This window comes from Pogona vitticeps, chromosome 1, assembly GCF_051106095.1.
Source record: "Pogona vitticeps strain Pit_001003342236 chromosome 1, PviZW2.1, whole genome shotgun sequence".
Taxonomy (NCBI): Eukaryota; Metazoa; Chordata; class Lepidosauria; order Squamata; family Agamidae; genus Pogona; species Pogona vitticeps.
In genome coordinates, this window is record NC_135783.1 from 256455298 (window position 1) to 256472690 (window position 17393).

The window sequence follows — 17393 nt, forward strand, 5'->3', positions numbered from 1 at the left end:
ACACTTTGTTTTTAACAGCATTTTCAGCATTATTGGTATGAAGATCACAAAAAGAAGCTCAGCTCAACTGTACACTCAAATCTGTTCTGTTGCATGTTACCTGCTAATGTGTTTTTCCACCCCATCAGTCCTAATTAACAGCCTTATGATACACTTAGCCAGGATACACTTAGCATAAACCTTTTGATATCATATCCTCTTTAAGGGTGTGTGTGTATGTTTTTGAGAAATACTCATGCATCCCCACCTCTCCTTTACCCTTTAGTTTGCTCTCTCTTCCTCCTGCCCCTTCCTAGCAATATTCCATCTCAGATCAATATTCTTCTCAGATCCTGCTAACTAACATTTGGGACTTCCTTTATTGAGTCAACCTCATATTAGATCTTCCTCTTTGTCTATTGGTCCACCCCATTTTTCACACACATTGAAAAGTGAGCTGAAGAGGGTATCCTATAGACCATCTTGATTGCTGCCATTGTTGTTGTCAACATTCAGGCTGCTCTTTGTATGTAAAGCTTGGCATCCTTTTTCCTGCTGGCAATGGCTTGATATTGTGTAGCAATATTGGGCCATTTTGAATTGTGGGTACTGAAGCACAATATTGCACATTCATAAACCAGAGAAGTTTTGAAGAATTGAATTATTCTAGGTTAAGGTGGTTAGGATGTTAGTCTGGGGTGGCTGTGAGAAGCAGCTAGCATGAGGACAGGTGCGAACAATTTGCCCCAACACAAGCAAGCACACTTTCTAAAATGGTTCGAAATAAATTGTGTACACAATTGAGCTAAAATAAACAGCACCTGAGGCTCTCCAACCAAAAAAGTCACATGCTTCTTGGCCATTAAAATGCACACTTATCCGTATGTCATGTAAATGCATATTTTAAAATCAATTTCATGTGTGCTAAACCGGACACCAACACAGAAGTATCTCAACGCATAACTGCACCCTAACTCAGTATAAGGTGCTGTCCTGTGTTTGTAACACTAAGAGTTGCAGAATTACACACACACACACACAAACACAAACACACACACACACACACACACACACACACACACACACACAATCTTATGGGCATAGAGTTTTGGCCAATTTTCGAGGAAGAAAATGGTAAACCAGGGGGAGGTGGCACATCCTAGAAGCAGGAAAGATGAGCAGGTACACTTCACACTACAGTACAATGTTCTGTTATGAATTCAACTCATATACTGTACCGTAAAATGAAATCCAGGAGGTGTTCTGTTGGACGAGTCTTGTAAATGTATCAAATTGCATGATAGAAGGCAGAAGTTGCTGTGAATGACAACTTCGGAAACATTGGGGTTACGAAAGGAGAAATTTCAACTCATACTAATCTTGAAGAAATTTTACTCTCCACACAGAGTCGGATCATTTCTTAAAGAAGTTCTTAAAGAAATGGGAGTTCTTAAAGAAATGGGAGTGCCTGACCACTTTATCTGTCTCCTGAGAAACCTATATGTGGGACAGGAAGCAACAGTTAGAACTGGTCATGGAACAACTGAGTGGTTCAAAATTGGGAAAGGAGTACGGCAAGGCTGTATATTGTCCCCCAGCTTATTTAACTTATATGCAGAATACATCATGCGGAAGGCTGGACTGGAAGAAACCCAAGCCGGAATTAAGATTGCCGGAAGAAATATCAACAACCTCCGATATGCAGATGATACCACTCTGATGGCAGAAAGTGAGGAGGAATTAAAGAACCTTGTAATGAGAGTGAAAGAGGAGAGTGCAAAAAACGGTCTGAAACTCAACATCAAAAAAACTAAGATCATGGCCACTGGCCCCATCACCTCCTGGGAAATAGAAGGGGAAGATATGGAGGCAGTGTCAGATTTTATCTTCCTGGGCTCCATGATTACTTCAGATGGAGACAGCAGCCCTGAAATTAAAAGGCGCCTTCTTCTTGGGAAGAAAGCGATGACAAATCTTGACAGCATCTTGAAAAGCAGAGACATCACCTTGCCAACAAAAGTCCGAATAGTCAAAGCTATGGTTTTTCCTGTCGTGATGTATGGAAGTGAGAGCTGGACCATAAAGAAAGCAGACCGCCGAAGAATTGATGCCTTTGAATTGTGGTGCTGGAGGAGACTCTTGAGAATCCCCTGGACTGCAAGGAGAACAAACCTATCAGTTCTAAAGGAAATCAACCCTGAATGCTCACTTGAAGGACAGATCCTGAAGCTGAGGCTCCAGTACTTTGGCCATCTCATGAGAAGAAAAGAGTCCTTGGAAAAAACCTTGATGTTAGGAAGGTGTGATGGCAAGAGGAGAAGGGGACGACCAAGGATGAGATGGCTGGACAGTGTCTGCGAAGCAACCAACATGAACCTGACACAACTCCGGGAGGCAGTAGAAGACAGGAGGGCCTGGCGTGCTCTGGTCCATGGGGTCACGAAGAGTCGGACACGACTAAACGACTAAACACACACACCAAACAAACATTTCTATAGCAGAGTTCTTCCTAGTGCTTCTTCTGACAAGTTTTTGTTGGGGGGGGGGGACTCCTAGATGCATAACAATGAGTCAAACGCTTCTTATATGGAGCAATCTTCAAACAGGGGACAAAAAGCAGCTGAGAACATCTCTGGCAGATGCTTCCTAAAGCTCAAGTATTCTTTGTAAGCATTTCATCAAAGAATGAAAGGAATCTGGACTTTTCCTGGCAAAGAGACAGAAAAATTGTTATTCTAACAAAAAAGGAAACAAATATCCAGTGAATGTTTGCTTATTAGAGATCAGGCTGGGTAAGAAAGTTGTTACAAGCAAGGATAACAGGCAAGTAATAGCTAGGTAAAATACACAATTCAGCCTCAATAAAAACTTCATATTTCTGTATAGTTCTCTATGCCCTGTTCATTGCCTGTCCACCCTAACACACACTGTCAGTGTAAACCTACTGGTGATTTCTTCGATGTACAATCTGCATCCCGTGAATGAGTTTAGCTGCAGTCTTGAGGGTCACAATGCCTGGCCTGTTTCTAGACTCTACTATTTTTTTTCTCCTGCCTTCTACATTTTAGCACCACCTAGCCAGAATCTTTGAATTATGCTTCTACGGCACACCCATTCTACACTGAAACTCTGGTTACTGAGAAAGAGTAGCAGTACATTTCAGAAATGATTCTGTTTAGCAGATACAAACTTTTTATTTATTGGTCAAACAGGGCATGCAGATGTGCTGTTGAGTAAAACACATTTTGGAGGGGGAAATGTTTTTAAAAAGTAAGGGAAATGTATACAGGCACCTTTTATCTTTGGCATCAAATTCAACTTCACATACACATACCTCTCCTTGAAACCTTTTGCTGTGTATTCATTTATTTTTAAATTTGATTATTAAATTTGTAGAAAAAAGGGAATTCGACTGAAAACACTGTCATAAGCTTTGCTGCTCCTTAGCCATCTCTTCACTTCTTTTTGTGCGTGATTCTTTCGCTTCCTCCCTCAGTATCTTTTCAATCGATCTAGCTTACAATCAGAAGCAGTTGCTACATTCTGGCTTTGAAAGCCTGCCATGGGTAATAAAACGAGGGCAAAAGGTAATCTATACTGAAGTGCATGCTGGGCCTCCTATCCAAGGTTTTAGGAGAAGAAGAGGCATCTTTCTCTCTAATGTGCAATCAGTCCACCCTTGTGCCTTCACCCTATGGCCCTCCTTCTTCTGGGTCACTTTCAGTAATATGTATATATTTTGATTGTGGTATAAGGTAACATGCAAGTTTCAGACAATAAACACCCTCCTTCTATCCCAAGGTCCCTAAAGACTTCCCCAAGAGCTTCACAGCCTGGGCTGGTGGGGGTTGAAAACTTCTAATTATCATTCAAAGGCCACAGCTGATGACATCATCAGCCTTGCCTACATGGAGCCGTGTCAACAGGATTTCTGGCAATATGTGTTTTTTCCATTTAATATGGTATAAGAGGGCAAGAAATCAAATGCTGATCTTGTGTAGGGGGCTGTTTACTCATTTGCTGTTAAATGGATGAGCATGCCTCTCTCCCAACAGAGTCCTGAGGTGGAGTAAAAACATTACAACTCCAAAAGTAAACCTTTTGTTTGTTTGTTTGTTTGTTTGTGCTGCTTCAGGTAGGTTGCTTCACACTTGAACAGGGCTCAGAAACATCAGTGAAATGCTAACACAGAGGAAAAGAGCACAGAGAGAGGAAGTAGTGGTCTGCTTAGTCAAGTTGCACCATATTCTCTCACTTCCTCTTTGACAGTAGAGGCTGTTCTTTGTACAAACCATTTCACGAACTTCTTCCCCACCGGTCTCAGCTCTTCGGTTTTATACCCTGAGTACTCTTGATGAAAACACATTTATGAAGCCATGAGGCTGCAGAAAAAGTTTAGAGCACTTTTCATTGATATTCAACAAATGCATTTTGTCTTAGGACCGAATGCATTTATCTGTACAATCCAAAAGCCACTTCTCTGCAGATCCAGAACACAGATTTTTAACAGGAATTGACTTTGAAAAGGATGCTGACATTCTTTTAAATGTAATAAATCTCTTAACCTAGGTAATATATTCAAAGTAATTATTCCTGTGGCATGTGAGAATTTTTCTCCCCAAAATATACAGGGCTGTTATCTGGCAACAAGAAACAATGGCCAGAATTGTATTGATGTTCGTGCAAATTTTGTGTAACTTGTGGCTAACTGATGAGGTATCGTGGTGAGTCTCAATCATGCACCTCATCACAAACCCGACTGGGCAAAAGAGATGTAACCCAGCACCACATCAGTTTGTCACAATTAGCTGCAACAAGTTGCTCAGACCTTACTTGACCACCAATAAAATTTGGGCCAATGCATATTTTAATTGGTTCAATCCATTGGCAAGTTGGTGAAAGAATCAAGGTAGTGAATGATAGGATAATTACATATGCATGTATATGAACATTAAGGTTGGTCTTTCTGGCAGACAGGGTGAGATGCCCAGCTTGGACAGCAGAGCATGAGGAGTGTCAAAATGTGCACACCCTCTGGCTCCACTTTGGAGTGCCTTGCTGGCCATTCTCTAGCTGTGGCACAGCTCTGAAATGGGACCTCACTGTGTACAGCATTGGTTCGACAGAAATTCTGGAGATGAGTGCAGTTATAGCATGACTTTCCAACCTCAGGAAGGACACTTTGCACCCCCCATGAAGTATATACAGTACGTGTTAATTAAAGGGGAAATTTCATCTAGTAAGCACAGCTAAATGTCATCCTTCCTTATTTCTCAGAAACTATTTATGATGTGGGTTGTCTGATCTACCATCCTGCTAAGCCAAAGTATTTGGATTTAGGATGGCTTGATCATACGGCTCTTCTGTTGACTTAAACAGGAGTACTTACACATCAGTCAAAAATGCATTTACTGGGAAGTAAATCCAGTGTTCATGGCCAAAGAGATTAGTGTCACACATCCACTTAATTTGCTCTGGCACAGTAGTTTACACAAGACTTTCATCGTGCCATTATCTTGCCTCATTCACAGAGTTTTATGGGGTCCTTCCACAGTAGCCCTCCTTTGATTTTTCACTCCTTCTTTTGTCTGTTTTTTTAAAGCAAGGAAATTTTGTTCAGGAGGGAAAATATGGAATAGCTGTGTATTATCTTGTTATTGTTAGTATAAAGAGTCCTGCATTTAAAAGTACTGTGGGCTGGGCCAGACAGTTCTGTTCTACTGCATACATTAATTTACCATGACACCATATACAATGAATATGCACACAGAAAATTTCTGGCATGAAGTTTAAGAGCTGAGAATTCAGATGCAGGGAAAGATAAGCAATTAGAACTTTAAAAGATACAAGGAAACATTGGCAGGAGATCAGGAGCAAACTTTGGAAAACAAGACAGGAACTCAAATTCAAAGCAAAACTGATATCATGAGCATAAGTACTGTATATGAAAATACCATCCTCTCAATGTAAATGTTCTTGGAATTTGGGTGCAATAGAAACAGTTACACACGTTCTCCTGGCCTGTCCTTATTATTTTGATATTTGGAGGAATTTTATTGAACCTTATCTAAAATTATTCACTGGGTGCTCTGAGGCTTTTTAAATGCCTTTATTGCTGTCTGGACACAATATAGATATCTGGTACAATGTGGTGAAATTTCTTGCAAATGCTGTTAAAATCCATGAAAGGAAGGTTTTAAAAGTTACTTGATTTTAGTTATTAGTGGGAACCTGTAAGGGAGATGAAGGTAGTGTAATGTATTACTTTGTTAGGATGCTTTTAACTTAGTATCTGTTTTATATGTGTGTTTTACTGTTTTTGTATATTTATTTGTATGTTTGGAAATTGGTCTATGACCATATTAAGCTTGATCTGATCTGATATCATGAGCAACCCCGAGCCCAGACTTTAAGTTATCCTGAATTGGAGAGTAACAACTCTGCTGAAAATTCAGCAAAATGGGAGTGAGGTTACCACCTTACTAAAACTGAAAGGATATGAAGAATAATGTCTATAGGGTGGTTTCTAAGCCATAAACTTTTGAGGCATCGGGGTATTTAGGAAAAGAGGGCATAGGTGGCATGCTTTCTGATTCAGAGGAGATGGACCACCCTGTAGTTGTGGGCCATGTTTGCTGCCAGTCTGGTTCAAATATTATGTCTCTCCACAACTTTTGTTACACTTTAGTTATGGATTATATTAGACTGGGAGCACATGTTCTGTGTGTACATTTGAAGATGTGGTGATGAGGGGATCAGTACAGTGTAACACCAGAAACTGTTTCTTATGGATCTCGAGAGGGAGAGCAGCAGCTGGGCAGGGAGGGAGTGCTCTCCCTGAAGACCAAAACATTCTAGCACCCTAAAGACACCTATGTGCAGTGTGTGTGGTGTAGTACTGGGGTCAGTTATTATGGAAACAAAGCTTGTCTAGAATTTCTCTCTATATCTGTATATCTATAACTTTAGAAGGAGATATGGAATGGGGAGTATAGTTTGTGATCAGTTGTGATCAAGTAAACCTTCAGTTGTTCTCATAAGCTGGACCAGAGTCATTTTTAAATAATAATCTGCCTGGTGTAGTGGCTTGAGTAAGATGCCAAGCTATCTGTCCAACCAGACATAGCCTGGGACATTGTAGTGCCCAAGAAAGCATCCTAAAATTTCCCCTGCCCCAATATGCATATTTCTGGCACCTTAGGCAGTAAAATCCCATAAGCATATCTCTCTGGGATTAAAAATACATTTTAAAAATTCAATGACTAATGCTTTCCCTCTCTCCCACAACATGAAAAACTAGTGGCCTCCAAGAGCCGCCTTACTCTGCCTAATACTTGGGGTGACCTTGCTCGCAATCTATTATGTGTAGCATTTGCTGTTTTCCCACATAGCTATGAATCACTCTCCATGCTCTGTACAACCCCACAGATGTATGCTTGGTCTTTTCCTTTTGGCCAAACAAAGTGGACTTTGACCCTCCTTCCATCCCTCTAGATATGCTGCTTGTAGATACTTGCTGAGTTTGTGTTGCAACTGACCCTTCTCCCTGCCCAGTTATTTGCACTGAAGACTCTCACAGAGACAAAACACAGATAAGGGTAGAAAGGAGAATGGGAGGTATCTATCTGCGCAACTATAGATGAGCAGATGCGACACTCTGAGATACAGCTTCAAGACAGAGATTCCTGCACAAGCTCCTTCTCCTCTTCCTTGTTCCCTTTGAGGTCTGAATTTCTACTTGTTTTCTGAGAGGAGATTAGTTCTCTCCTAATAAGCTTTTTTCTTTTTCTTTCTCTTTATGATTCCTTCTGAGTAAAAAACAAACTCATACTCTCAGTCCTACATGGTTTCCGGTGCTATTGGCTTGAAAGTCAATACAGGAAGAGCAGGGAGAGAGAGCACGTTTTGTGTTCTTACAAAACAGTTTGCAGAGAACACTGAAGTCAACCACATCCTTAAGAAGCAAAGAACATGGCTGATGGACAGGAATGTGTGACAGTCCTTGAGAGTGAAATCTGGGTAGAGGAAGGTGACCGAGGCGAGACTGAAAGGTAAGGAGGCATCTTTAAGACTGGCTTACTTGGCTCCATCATGGTTAAGCTTCTAAGTCTCAACTTCCCAGATTCTCCTAAAACAGCCATAATTCCTGTGACAGTTTAAAATTAAAAATAAGAAGAATTAAAGAGTATAGGTTATTCCAGAAAAAGGTCTACCAGTGGAGTATCTGGATGCCAAGTCCTTTCACTGTTTTAATATGTTTGTAAGTGTGTCTCACAAATAAGACTGCTGTGACTATAATGAAGTTAATTTTGATCTATTTGTATTCTTGGTACTATTTTCATACAGGCAGCTTTACTTACCACATTTATCTTAGAACTCTTCTCCATTCCAATTATTAGTGAAACTTGGATAATAATTATATGTACCTACCTTATGGAATTATCATAAAGGTTATTAATATTATGTGTGAAGTTATTTGAATGCTCATAAAATGCTACATAAAGGCTGCATATTAGGAAGAGCCAAAGAAAGACGTGCATAAACCCTAAGATTTGTCACATTAAAGAAGCTCCCACTACAATTTTAACTGGTCTTTAAAATTTTATATATTGTTTTTGCAGCACACTTTAGAAACTCCTCATAATCTGAGACCATAATCTGAGATCACTATTACTTGATTTATATAGTTTTCAGAGATACATTATTATTATTTTTTTTGCAGTAGCAACATAAACGAAAAGGAAACAGAAGCAAAAGCAAAAGTATTCCAGCACCATTAAGATCTAACAAATTTACTTTATGGTGGTCTTTAGTGGATTCAGTCCACTTCTTAAGACAGAACACTTCTTAAAACCACGTTAGCTTGTGCCTGCACCAACCACTAAGGTAGATGTGAGGGCAGCTGATTTGAGGTTTTAAGACTTCACATGCCTCCATAAGGTGAAGAATGTGTTTGCTCAAAGGAAACCTGTGGATAAGTTCTAAGATTACTACAGTATTATTAATAGGAATACAGAACCATTCTCCTGCCCCGTTGTTGACCTTCTAGCTGTTTGCAGAGCAAGCCCAAAATAATAAATCACCCCTGCTTCTAGGACTAGCTCTAGGGAAGGGGACACACTGCATTATCTGGATACCAATTTCTGCATTCATTCCCACCACTGCCAGCACCAATGCACATGGTACTGCCTAAAGCTATTAATTGTGTCCTCCTGCTTAGTGGGGTTGGCCCTAGTAATCTGCCCCCATCATTTTTGCCCATGGAAGGGCGATCTGCAAAGTGAAAAGCTATTGTGGGGAAGGCTCTGTTGAGAAGTTCTTAAGAAGGAGAATGATTTTGTATGCTTACTCCTCGCTGGGGTGAAAAGAATATACAAAGAAGCCATTCTCATTGATTTAGGCTACCTTGTCAGGACAGGATGGGAAATCTCAGCAAGGGACTTTGAAGCCCAGCAGAATTCCTTACCTTCAGATGATACAAGGAGCTCCTTTTCTCCATTCTAAAAGTCTCTGTAATTTGCATAACATGTCTATAGTGACTTTCACCACTGAGAAACATGCAAGTGCATCACACACACACACACACACACACACAGAGAGAGAGAGAGAGAGAGAGAGAGAGAGAGAGAGAGAGAGAGAGCAAGAGTAAGCGTGACAGAGAGACCAGCTGATTGTTGAGAATGAGGCTAGGAATCCATGTCGTGTTTCAAATTCTTAAACAAAAGAACCAAAAGCTTTTTTGGAAGAAAAAATATTGATGCAATATGCTCAATTGTGCAAATTGTAGAATCCTATGGAAAAATTATCAACACTGTGTGAAAGTTAGCATTTTAGGTGCAAAGCATTGTTCTTAATAATAGGAGAGCTACATTAAGACTGTGAGGAAATTCTTCACTATCCTTGCTTGGCATGGGGTTGTTAGTCACTCAGAGATCACAGGATGAAAGCTTCTTCATATAAAATCCTTGGGTGTGCTACCAACTCAACCTTTAACCAAGTTGGCATTTTCAATCAGCCTTAGCTCTGGACTGCCTTTGGCAGATCTATTGTCTGTCCCTCTAATGTCACTGCCACAAAGTCATGACTCAGAAAAACATCAGGAAAAATATGCAAGGCAACATTTTTGGAAAGACACTTAGCAGTCAACCTTGGCCACATAGTGTGCCTTCAGTTTCCAACATTACAATTCTTTCTGCCCTTCCCCCAATGTACCCTTTCAAACCTATCACAAAGAACAGGACAAAAGAGCCCCCCCCCCCCAATCACAGTTGTGTTTAGATAGGCCTGAAATCTCTGCAAAACTCTGATTCCCAAGTTGAAGGCTCACAGCTACTTTCTGGTTTCTCATTTCTCTTCCCCACATTTTAAAAGACGACAGCTATGGAAGTGTAAAGATGAAAATGGCTGTTTGTTCTTTCTTGAAACCAAATCTCTGAACAGTGTATTTGCTCTCAGGGTAACCGCAAGGCTAGCTTGGCATGGTTCCTCTTTCCCTTTGAAATGTTCCTGCTGTTTCATAATGTTTCATTGGCATGTAACTCTTTTCTACTCGTATGTTTTAGTTTTTGTCATGGCTTTCCTCTGGATAGATTGAAATTGTTCAGCACAACTCCCAGAATCCCCCCAGGGACAATTCTGACTGGGGGATTCTGGAAGTTCTTGTTGAAGAAATTCAACTTTCCAAGCTCAGCTCAAGTATAACACGGTTTTACCCTTTTCCAGACAGTATTTCAAGCTGGATATTTTAACAGACCCTTCCAATACAACTGCAACCTGAAAGGGAGCTGGCACAGGCATCCGGAAGCCACAAACTCAGATTGGCTCATTTCCTGCCTCATCAGATTGCCCTACAGCTTTGATCCTACTAGGGTCGGGAGGCACATATTTTCAATGGAAAGTTGGTATCACCTGTCACAGAAAGTTAATAATGCTCACACTGACACTTCTTTTGCCAAGTAGCATTCAGGAGTCACTTCAAGTTGAAGAGGATTCATATGATTTTTATTTTAAGATTGGTCCAGCATGAACCTGAGTAAACAGTGTTATTTATTCTTCCTGAGTGTGCAGCCATATTTGCGCACATCTTTATCTTTTTTTTGCAGTTCTGAGTTTTGTTTCATGTGTGATGAAAGCAGTCTGGAGTATTTGTACATGCACACTATCAACATTTTTGGAAAGCCATATATTTTATGCGTTAGGGAGAAGCGACTGGCAGCAGGCACTTACAAATGTAAAAAGCAGTTTCTGCATAAAACGTTTTGCTGTTGTTGTTGTTTTTAAACGACCAAAACCCACTGAGTACCCACATTCCCCAGAATTTGTCTTCCCATTTGTTCAGGGTCAGGGAACCCTTAGCTCTCTAAATTTTAATGAACAAATATTCCCATCGTTCCTCACTATGGGCCAGTCTGGCCGAAGCTGATGGAAGTGGGAGTCAGTGGTAGGTGCTCCATTGAAACAAATGGCTTGCAGGCACAGGCTATACCCATCACGCCAGCTCCTGCCTCCTTACCAAGGCAGGGCTGTCAGGGCCCTGGCTGTATTTCTCTCTTGATGAACTTCCTGGTCTCAAAATGCTCTCTGGGACAGTGGGGAGAAGTAACAGTGCGTAGCTGTCACCCATAGGCTTCAGCCATACCAGCTGCTCCTCACAAACCACAATGTGCCCCAGCTGCCACAGTGGGAGTCTAAGAATAGCAGGAGGGCCACATGTCCCCCAGCCAGTGTTAACCCCTTCAGATTTCTGGGTTAAAACGCTGAGGTTCCGCCACCTAAGCATATTGCTTCCAAGTTATAAGGAACGTCTTGGTGAATACATGGAGAAAAGTATAAATCAAGTCAAACTGCAATTTGTTTTCAGTTATTTTTGCTTTTTGACAAAAGGTCAAAAAAAAAAAATTAAGCTTGACCGAGTAAGGATTTGAATATTCCTATTTTTCACCTATTAAGAAAGCTGTACTTTTACATTAATTTAAATGTAAATTCTTGTGCAGCCAGCCAAATGCCTGGAAAGAAAATAATTTTCACAGCACATTGAACTTCAGACTTGGTTTAAACTATTTATACCTGCCCAAGCTAAAATATAAGGTGTTGCGTCTAAGAGTGAAAGCAAGAATGGGGGCTGCTGTGAAAAGCTTGAACTACAATCCTGAAAAAAATGTCTTCTCATATATAATTCATGCTGAGTCCTGTATGACTTGCGCCATGTAAGTGCGTGTAGGGTTGCAGCCTGACGAGGCTTCACTGAAGATCATCGGAATCTTTTTCTAATTAAACATGATAGGCTTTTGTGTCTTGTCTGGATACCTCAGTGGGTGGGAGCACCTGGAAGTGTAGTCAGGAATCAGCAGTTTGACATCCTCCTGTTCCTCCTGGGAGAAGCGCCAGCCTGTGCAACCATAGGCAAGCTTCATGGTCCCAGCGCACTAACAGAAGGAAAGACTGATAAACCACTTATGCTTAGAATACTGCTGGCATTGCCACAAGTTGTAATCAGTCTGATGGCACATCATTTTTAGCCTTCTGAAACGGGATATTTGAGGGTGTGGCTTTCCAATTCTTTTGGATGGCATTTCTCATCATCCCTCACTATTATCCATTGTGGCTGGGGCTAATGGGAGCTGCACTTCAATGTCTGGTGGGCCACATATTTCCTACCTCTGCCTTGAAGACTGGAGAATAGCTGACACCTAATATTTCAGCTTCCAGACAGAGATGAGAAGAGTTACTTTTTTGGGGGAGGCACTACAACTCTCAGGGTATTGCTGCCCCCTAGCCATGCAAACTGGGGTATTCCCAGGGCTCACTGATACAAGCTGCTATCTGATTTATCTAGATGTGTGCCCTTAGGTGGCACCATAAATCTGCTGGGCCACAATCATCTAGCAAATGTTAGGCATTTCGACCTGTCACTGACACCATAAGGGAAGGAAGTGTGCTTAGAATCATACACTCATGGGATAATGGAATTCAACCCCCTGCCAGAACCCAAACCAAACTACTGTATATCAGTATATCATTAGTTGTCTAATTTTCTTCTGAATGCCTCCAGCACTGGAGTGCTCACCACCTCCCTAGTAGTTTGTTTCATGATTGTACTGCTCTAACAGTAAGAAAGTTTTTCCTGATGTTCAACCAAAACATTAAGAAGAAAAATAGCAACACTTCCTGGTCTGTCTGTCTGTCTGTCTTTCTTTCTTTCTTTTTCTTTCCCTCCCTCCCTCCCTCCCTCCCTCCCTCCCTCCCTCCCTCCCTTCCTTCCTTCCTTCCTTCCTTCCTTCCTTCCTCTTGAAGGCACAAGCTTTCTCTCTCTTTTGTGGGGATACACCATGTTCTCCTCCCTCTTTTTCATGCATTGGTGGTAGAATGGATGGGAGATGGTGCTGCTTGTCCAGGTACCAACATGTTTAGTTACAGGCCCGTCTATGGTAGCAACACAACATACCTTGTTTTTAAAGGTAAAGCTCACCCCATCAGAAAGTTTGAGAAATGCTCCCTCACAATCCAAGTCATTGAAGTTCTCCTCTCCCCCACTTCACTGGCAGTGGGGGAGAGACACGAACTTTCAGCTTATGCATATTTTATTGCTGAAACACAGCACTTCAAACCATGTTTGAATGCAAACAGAAAATCTAGAGGAGCTGCCTGAAGACTTCCCAGTGTCTAGAAGTTCTAGTCAGTAGCTAAAGGCCACTCTATTTTGTGTTTAAAAAAAAACCCTGACACTATTTCAGAGAATACGCCTGACAATGCCATATATACAGGCAAATAACTTGGGAGGAAGGGAGGCACCTCTCCTGTTGAGAAGCTATGAGGTCCTTGATTAGAAAATAGCTTCTTACAGACCGCTTGAACTATCCATGCAAACCTTCAGGGTTGCCTTCCTACTCTGGCTTCTTGCTTCTTGACCCCCTGCAAAGGGTCCAAGGCTGCCCATGTACGGTCATGGCTTAAGCCTGACTTTGCTGTGCCAGCAGGGTTTTGTCCTTTGCCTTTTGCCACGTTCATCTACAGCTGTCCTGAATTCTCCAGATCCCTTCGCGGAGACTTGGAGAGTCGAAAGTAAGATTACAGCAATTGCTAAGAATATCCAGCACTGGAAGGAGATTGTCTGGGAAAACTGATAGCTAGTGAAGTATTTCTGGACCTCTTGGAACTGCATTCCAGTGGATGGGGTAGAAGAGCCACTGCTCTATGTATAACTCAAACATACATGTCTGTCATTTTAAAAAATATTATGAAAAAACATCATGTTCCTCTTTACTGAATAAAAGAAGGAAGTGAAGGGTCTCTTTGGTCTTGCAATGAGCCACAATGTATGATGACCGGTTTCAAGAAAGTCAGCTACCCATTTCATTAATACATGAGGTTTCTCATCTTTTGTTTGCTTCCAGCACCTGAAAACACTGGAAGCTTCCTGCATTTTTGCAAAATCTTTCTTTGCACAATCAAAATTCCAGCCATGCCTCTGGTGAGAATTAGTATGATCGTGATGTTGTCAGTGCCGAACAAGGGTATGTGGCAGCTTGAGAGTCACTCTACGGCTCTTTGTAAAAACTGCTCAGTTACCATCATGAGCATTTTGCGCTTGCTTTGATAAATATTCAGAAGCTTTGCCTCTGAAGTTAGGAAGAAAAAGAACTCACAGTTATCAAACCTTTGGAAAAAAAATCTGTGAGTATGTAGTTCAGGTCCTTGGAGAAACACTCCAAGATAAATGTTGTTTTGCTAAGCTTGATGTCCTTTCTGGGGAAATGGTGCAATATCACTAGATTCAGTCAGACTGCTAAGTGATAATAGCCGTCATTGAGAATAAGAATGTTGCTCTCTGTCTCTTGCTTCACATAAATCTGGTTACTAGGGAGGGAGTCCCATAGGACCTACTTTAATAAACCTGCTTAGACATGTGCTATGTGTAGTGTTGCGTGTTCTGCATACTGCAATGTCTAGTGGTTGTGAAAGATATGAGGCATGGTGAAGTTCTTCAAAATTAAAATGAATGTTGCCCTGAAATGTTTGCCCAAGATAAACACTCAAGGTACAAGAAAAGCATTCAAGTTCAATACTACCAGTAGTTGTCCACCCTGCAGGAAAGGGTGTTTTTAAGAGAGCCATTAAAATCACCAAACAATGAGGTGCACTGACAAGTAATAAAATAATAGAAAACATGTGATGCAGCAAGTATATCTCTAACCTGTGAGGATGACGGCACTGGAGTCCTGCAAAGGCATTTGTTCCAAAGGTCCAGGATACAGATCATACCACTCTATCTAGACCAATGGTTCCCAACTGTGGGTCCTCAGATGTTCTTGGACTACAGCTTCCTGAAATTCTGACCAGCACAGCTAGTGGTGAAGAATTCTGGGAGGTGAGGGGTGTGTGGCATGTTGAAACAGGGCCTTCTCGGCTATTGCCCCCCAACTTTGGAACACCCTCCCTATAGAGATCCGCCTGGCTTTGACACTTATGGCTTTTTGGTGGCAGGTAAAGTTTTAATATTGTTGTACGCTGCTCAGAGACTATTGGTAATGGCGTGGCTAAAAAAAATCTTGTGTATATATATATATATATATATATATATATATATATATATATATATATATATATATATATATATATATATATATATATATATATATATATATATATATATATATATATATATATATATATATATATATATATATATATATATCTTTAATAAAGATGCACACTGGAGTTTATTTTATTTATTTATTTACAGGATTTTTTTTAGCCACGCCATTACAAATGGTCATTATATATATATAAGAATCCCTGACCATGCTAGCTGGCTCTCCTGGGAATTGGTCCAACAACATCTGAGGTTCCAGATTTGTAAACCACCACTGTAGGAGGTCTTTCAAATCTGTATAACTTTCCCATTAATTTCCTTTTTCTCCCCCCCCTTTTAGTTCTTATATAAAGTTCTTAGTTCTTAATAAAGATGCACTCCAGTGTGCATCTTTATTAAATATATATATATGGAGAATATACATGGAGAAATGAGAAACACTATATATATATATATAGATACAGGAACAGGATGGAATATATATATATATATATATTCTCATTTCTCCATGTTTCAGCTCATTCCATCCTGTTCCTGTATCTGTTTCTGATGTTTTGAAGTCCACAAGGAAATCCATATACTGTATCTTTTTGGTGAACTTTTACCAATTCAATTTTTTCCCGGAGTTCACTCATATAAACCCCTTGCAGGGGGAAGGGGTGCATTTCTTTCACTAATCCCTGCATTTTTGTGCACATGTCACCCTAATAACCACACTTTTTTTGTTTGGGGAACTTCATTGCAAAGTCCAGGTAAGTGTAAACACTAAAGAACAATTGTGTTTGCATATTGACTCAGGAAGTACATTCTGCGTACATTCATATCAAAATCCAAACTAAAAAATTATCCTCTATACCTACAGGAAATAAGCTGATCCATATTAACCGGAAATCACTGTATTCTTTTGTATTCTGTATAGCATTTTCTAGCCAGCTAATAATTAAGTGCCATCAAGTCAATTGCAACTTATGCCTTCCCTTTCAAGAGTTTTCTTGTACCCTAAACCAGTGGTTCTTAACCTTGGGTAATCCAGGTGTTCTTGGACTGCAATTCCCAGAAGCCTTCACCACCAGCTATGCTGGTTGGGGCTTCTGGGACTTGCAGTCCAAGAATACCTGGGTTACCCAAGGTTAAGAACCACTGCCCTAAATCCAGGAAGCCCTGGAAAGGGTGACCGTAAGTTGCAATCAACCTGATGGCACACAAGTATTAGCTGGCTGGTTAACTCAGTGCATTGGGTAGAGGTCAGTTGTTCAATTCCCCACTTGGAATTGTGTCCTAGGAGAAGAATCAGCCTATGTAACCTTGGGTGAGCTGCAAAACCCTATATTACCCCAGATGAAGGGAGTGGCAGACCTGAGTTCTCTGTACCTAGAAAATCCTGGAAGCAGATGCCACAAGTCAGAATCTGTTTGATGGCACCCAATTGTCATTACAGCTACAGCGTGTGTGGCCTCATTCCTTCTATGTGTGTTAACCTGCATGCTACCAAGTGACTTGCAACATTGCAGCATTAATTTTTTTACAACCAACTAAAAAGAAACTGAGTTTCCTTTAAATAACAAGGAGGTAATTGCTTTATTTAAAAAATCATAACAACGGTAACTACTTTTTGGCATCTTGAAACTGTAACTTTAACTTTTAAAAAGTAATATTTTGAGCTCTGGCTCAGTATGGGCAATGTGTAGCTATACAGAATAAATAACACTTTCTTGACAGGGTCAAGATAACTTTCTGAAATCCTAGTTGCTTGGCATGCAGAAATTACAGCCTATTTAGACTAGTGGTGATCCTGTTTAGTCTGACTGGCAATAGCTCTCCA

At 40.7% G+C, this 17393-nt stretch overlaps 1 protein-coding gene and 1 long non-coding RNA gene across 3 annotated transcripts in view; one reads left to right on the plus strand and one right to left on the minus strand.

Annotated features, from left to right (window-relative positions):
- Positions 1 to 2456: 2456 nt before the first annotated feature.
- On the minus strand, positions 2457 to 15452 carry LOC144586054 (uncharacterized). The gene is made up of 2 exons (XR_013540762.1): positions 9446 to 15452; positions 2457 to 2686 (listed from the first exon to the last, which is right to left on the minus strand). It is a non-coding gene; the product is annotated as an uncharacterized LOC144586054 (long non-coding RNA).
- LSP1 (lymphocyte specific protein 1) overlaps positions 2680 to 17393 on the plus strand; it is a 101254-nt gene continuing 86540 nt past the window's right edge. For both annotated transcript variants that reach the window (XM_020788752.3, XM_020788754.3), the window contains exon 1: positions 2680 to 8030. In XM_020788752.3, the coding sequence (XP_020644411.3) occupies positions 7951 to 8030 (80 nt within the window). In that variant the 5' untranslated portion in view covers positions 2680 to 7950. The remainder of the gene's footprint in view (positions 8031 to 17393) is intronic.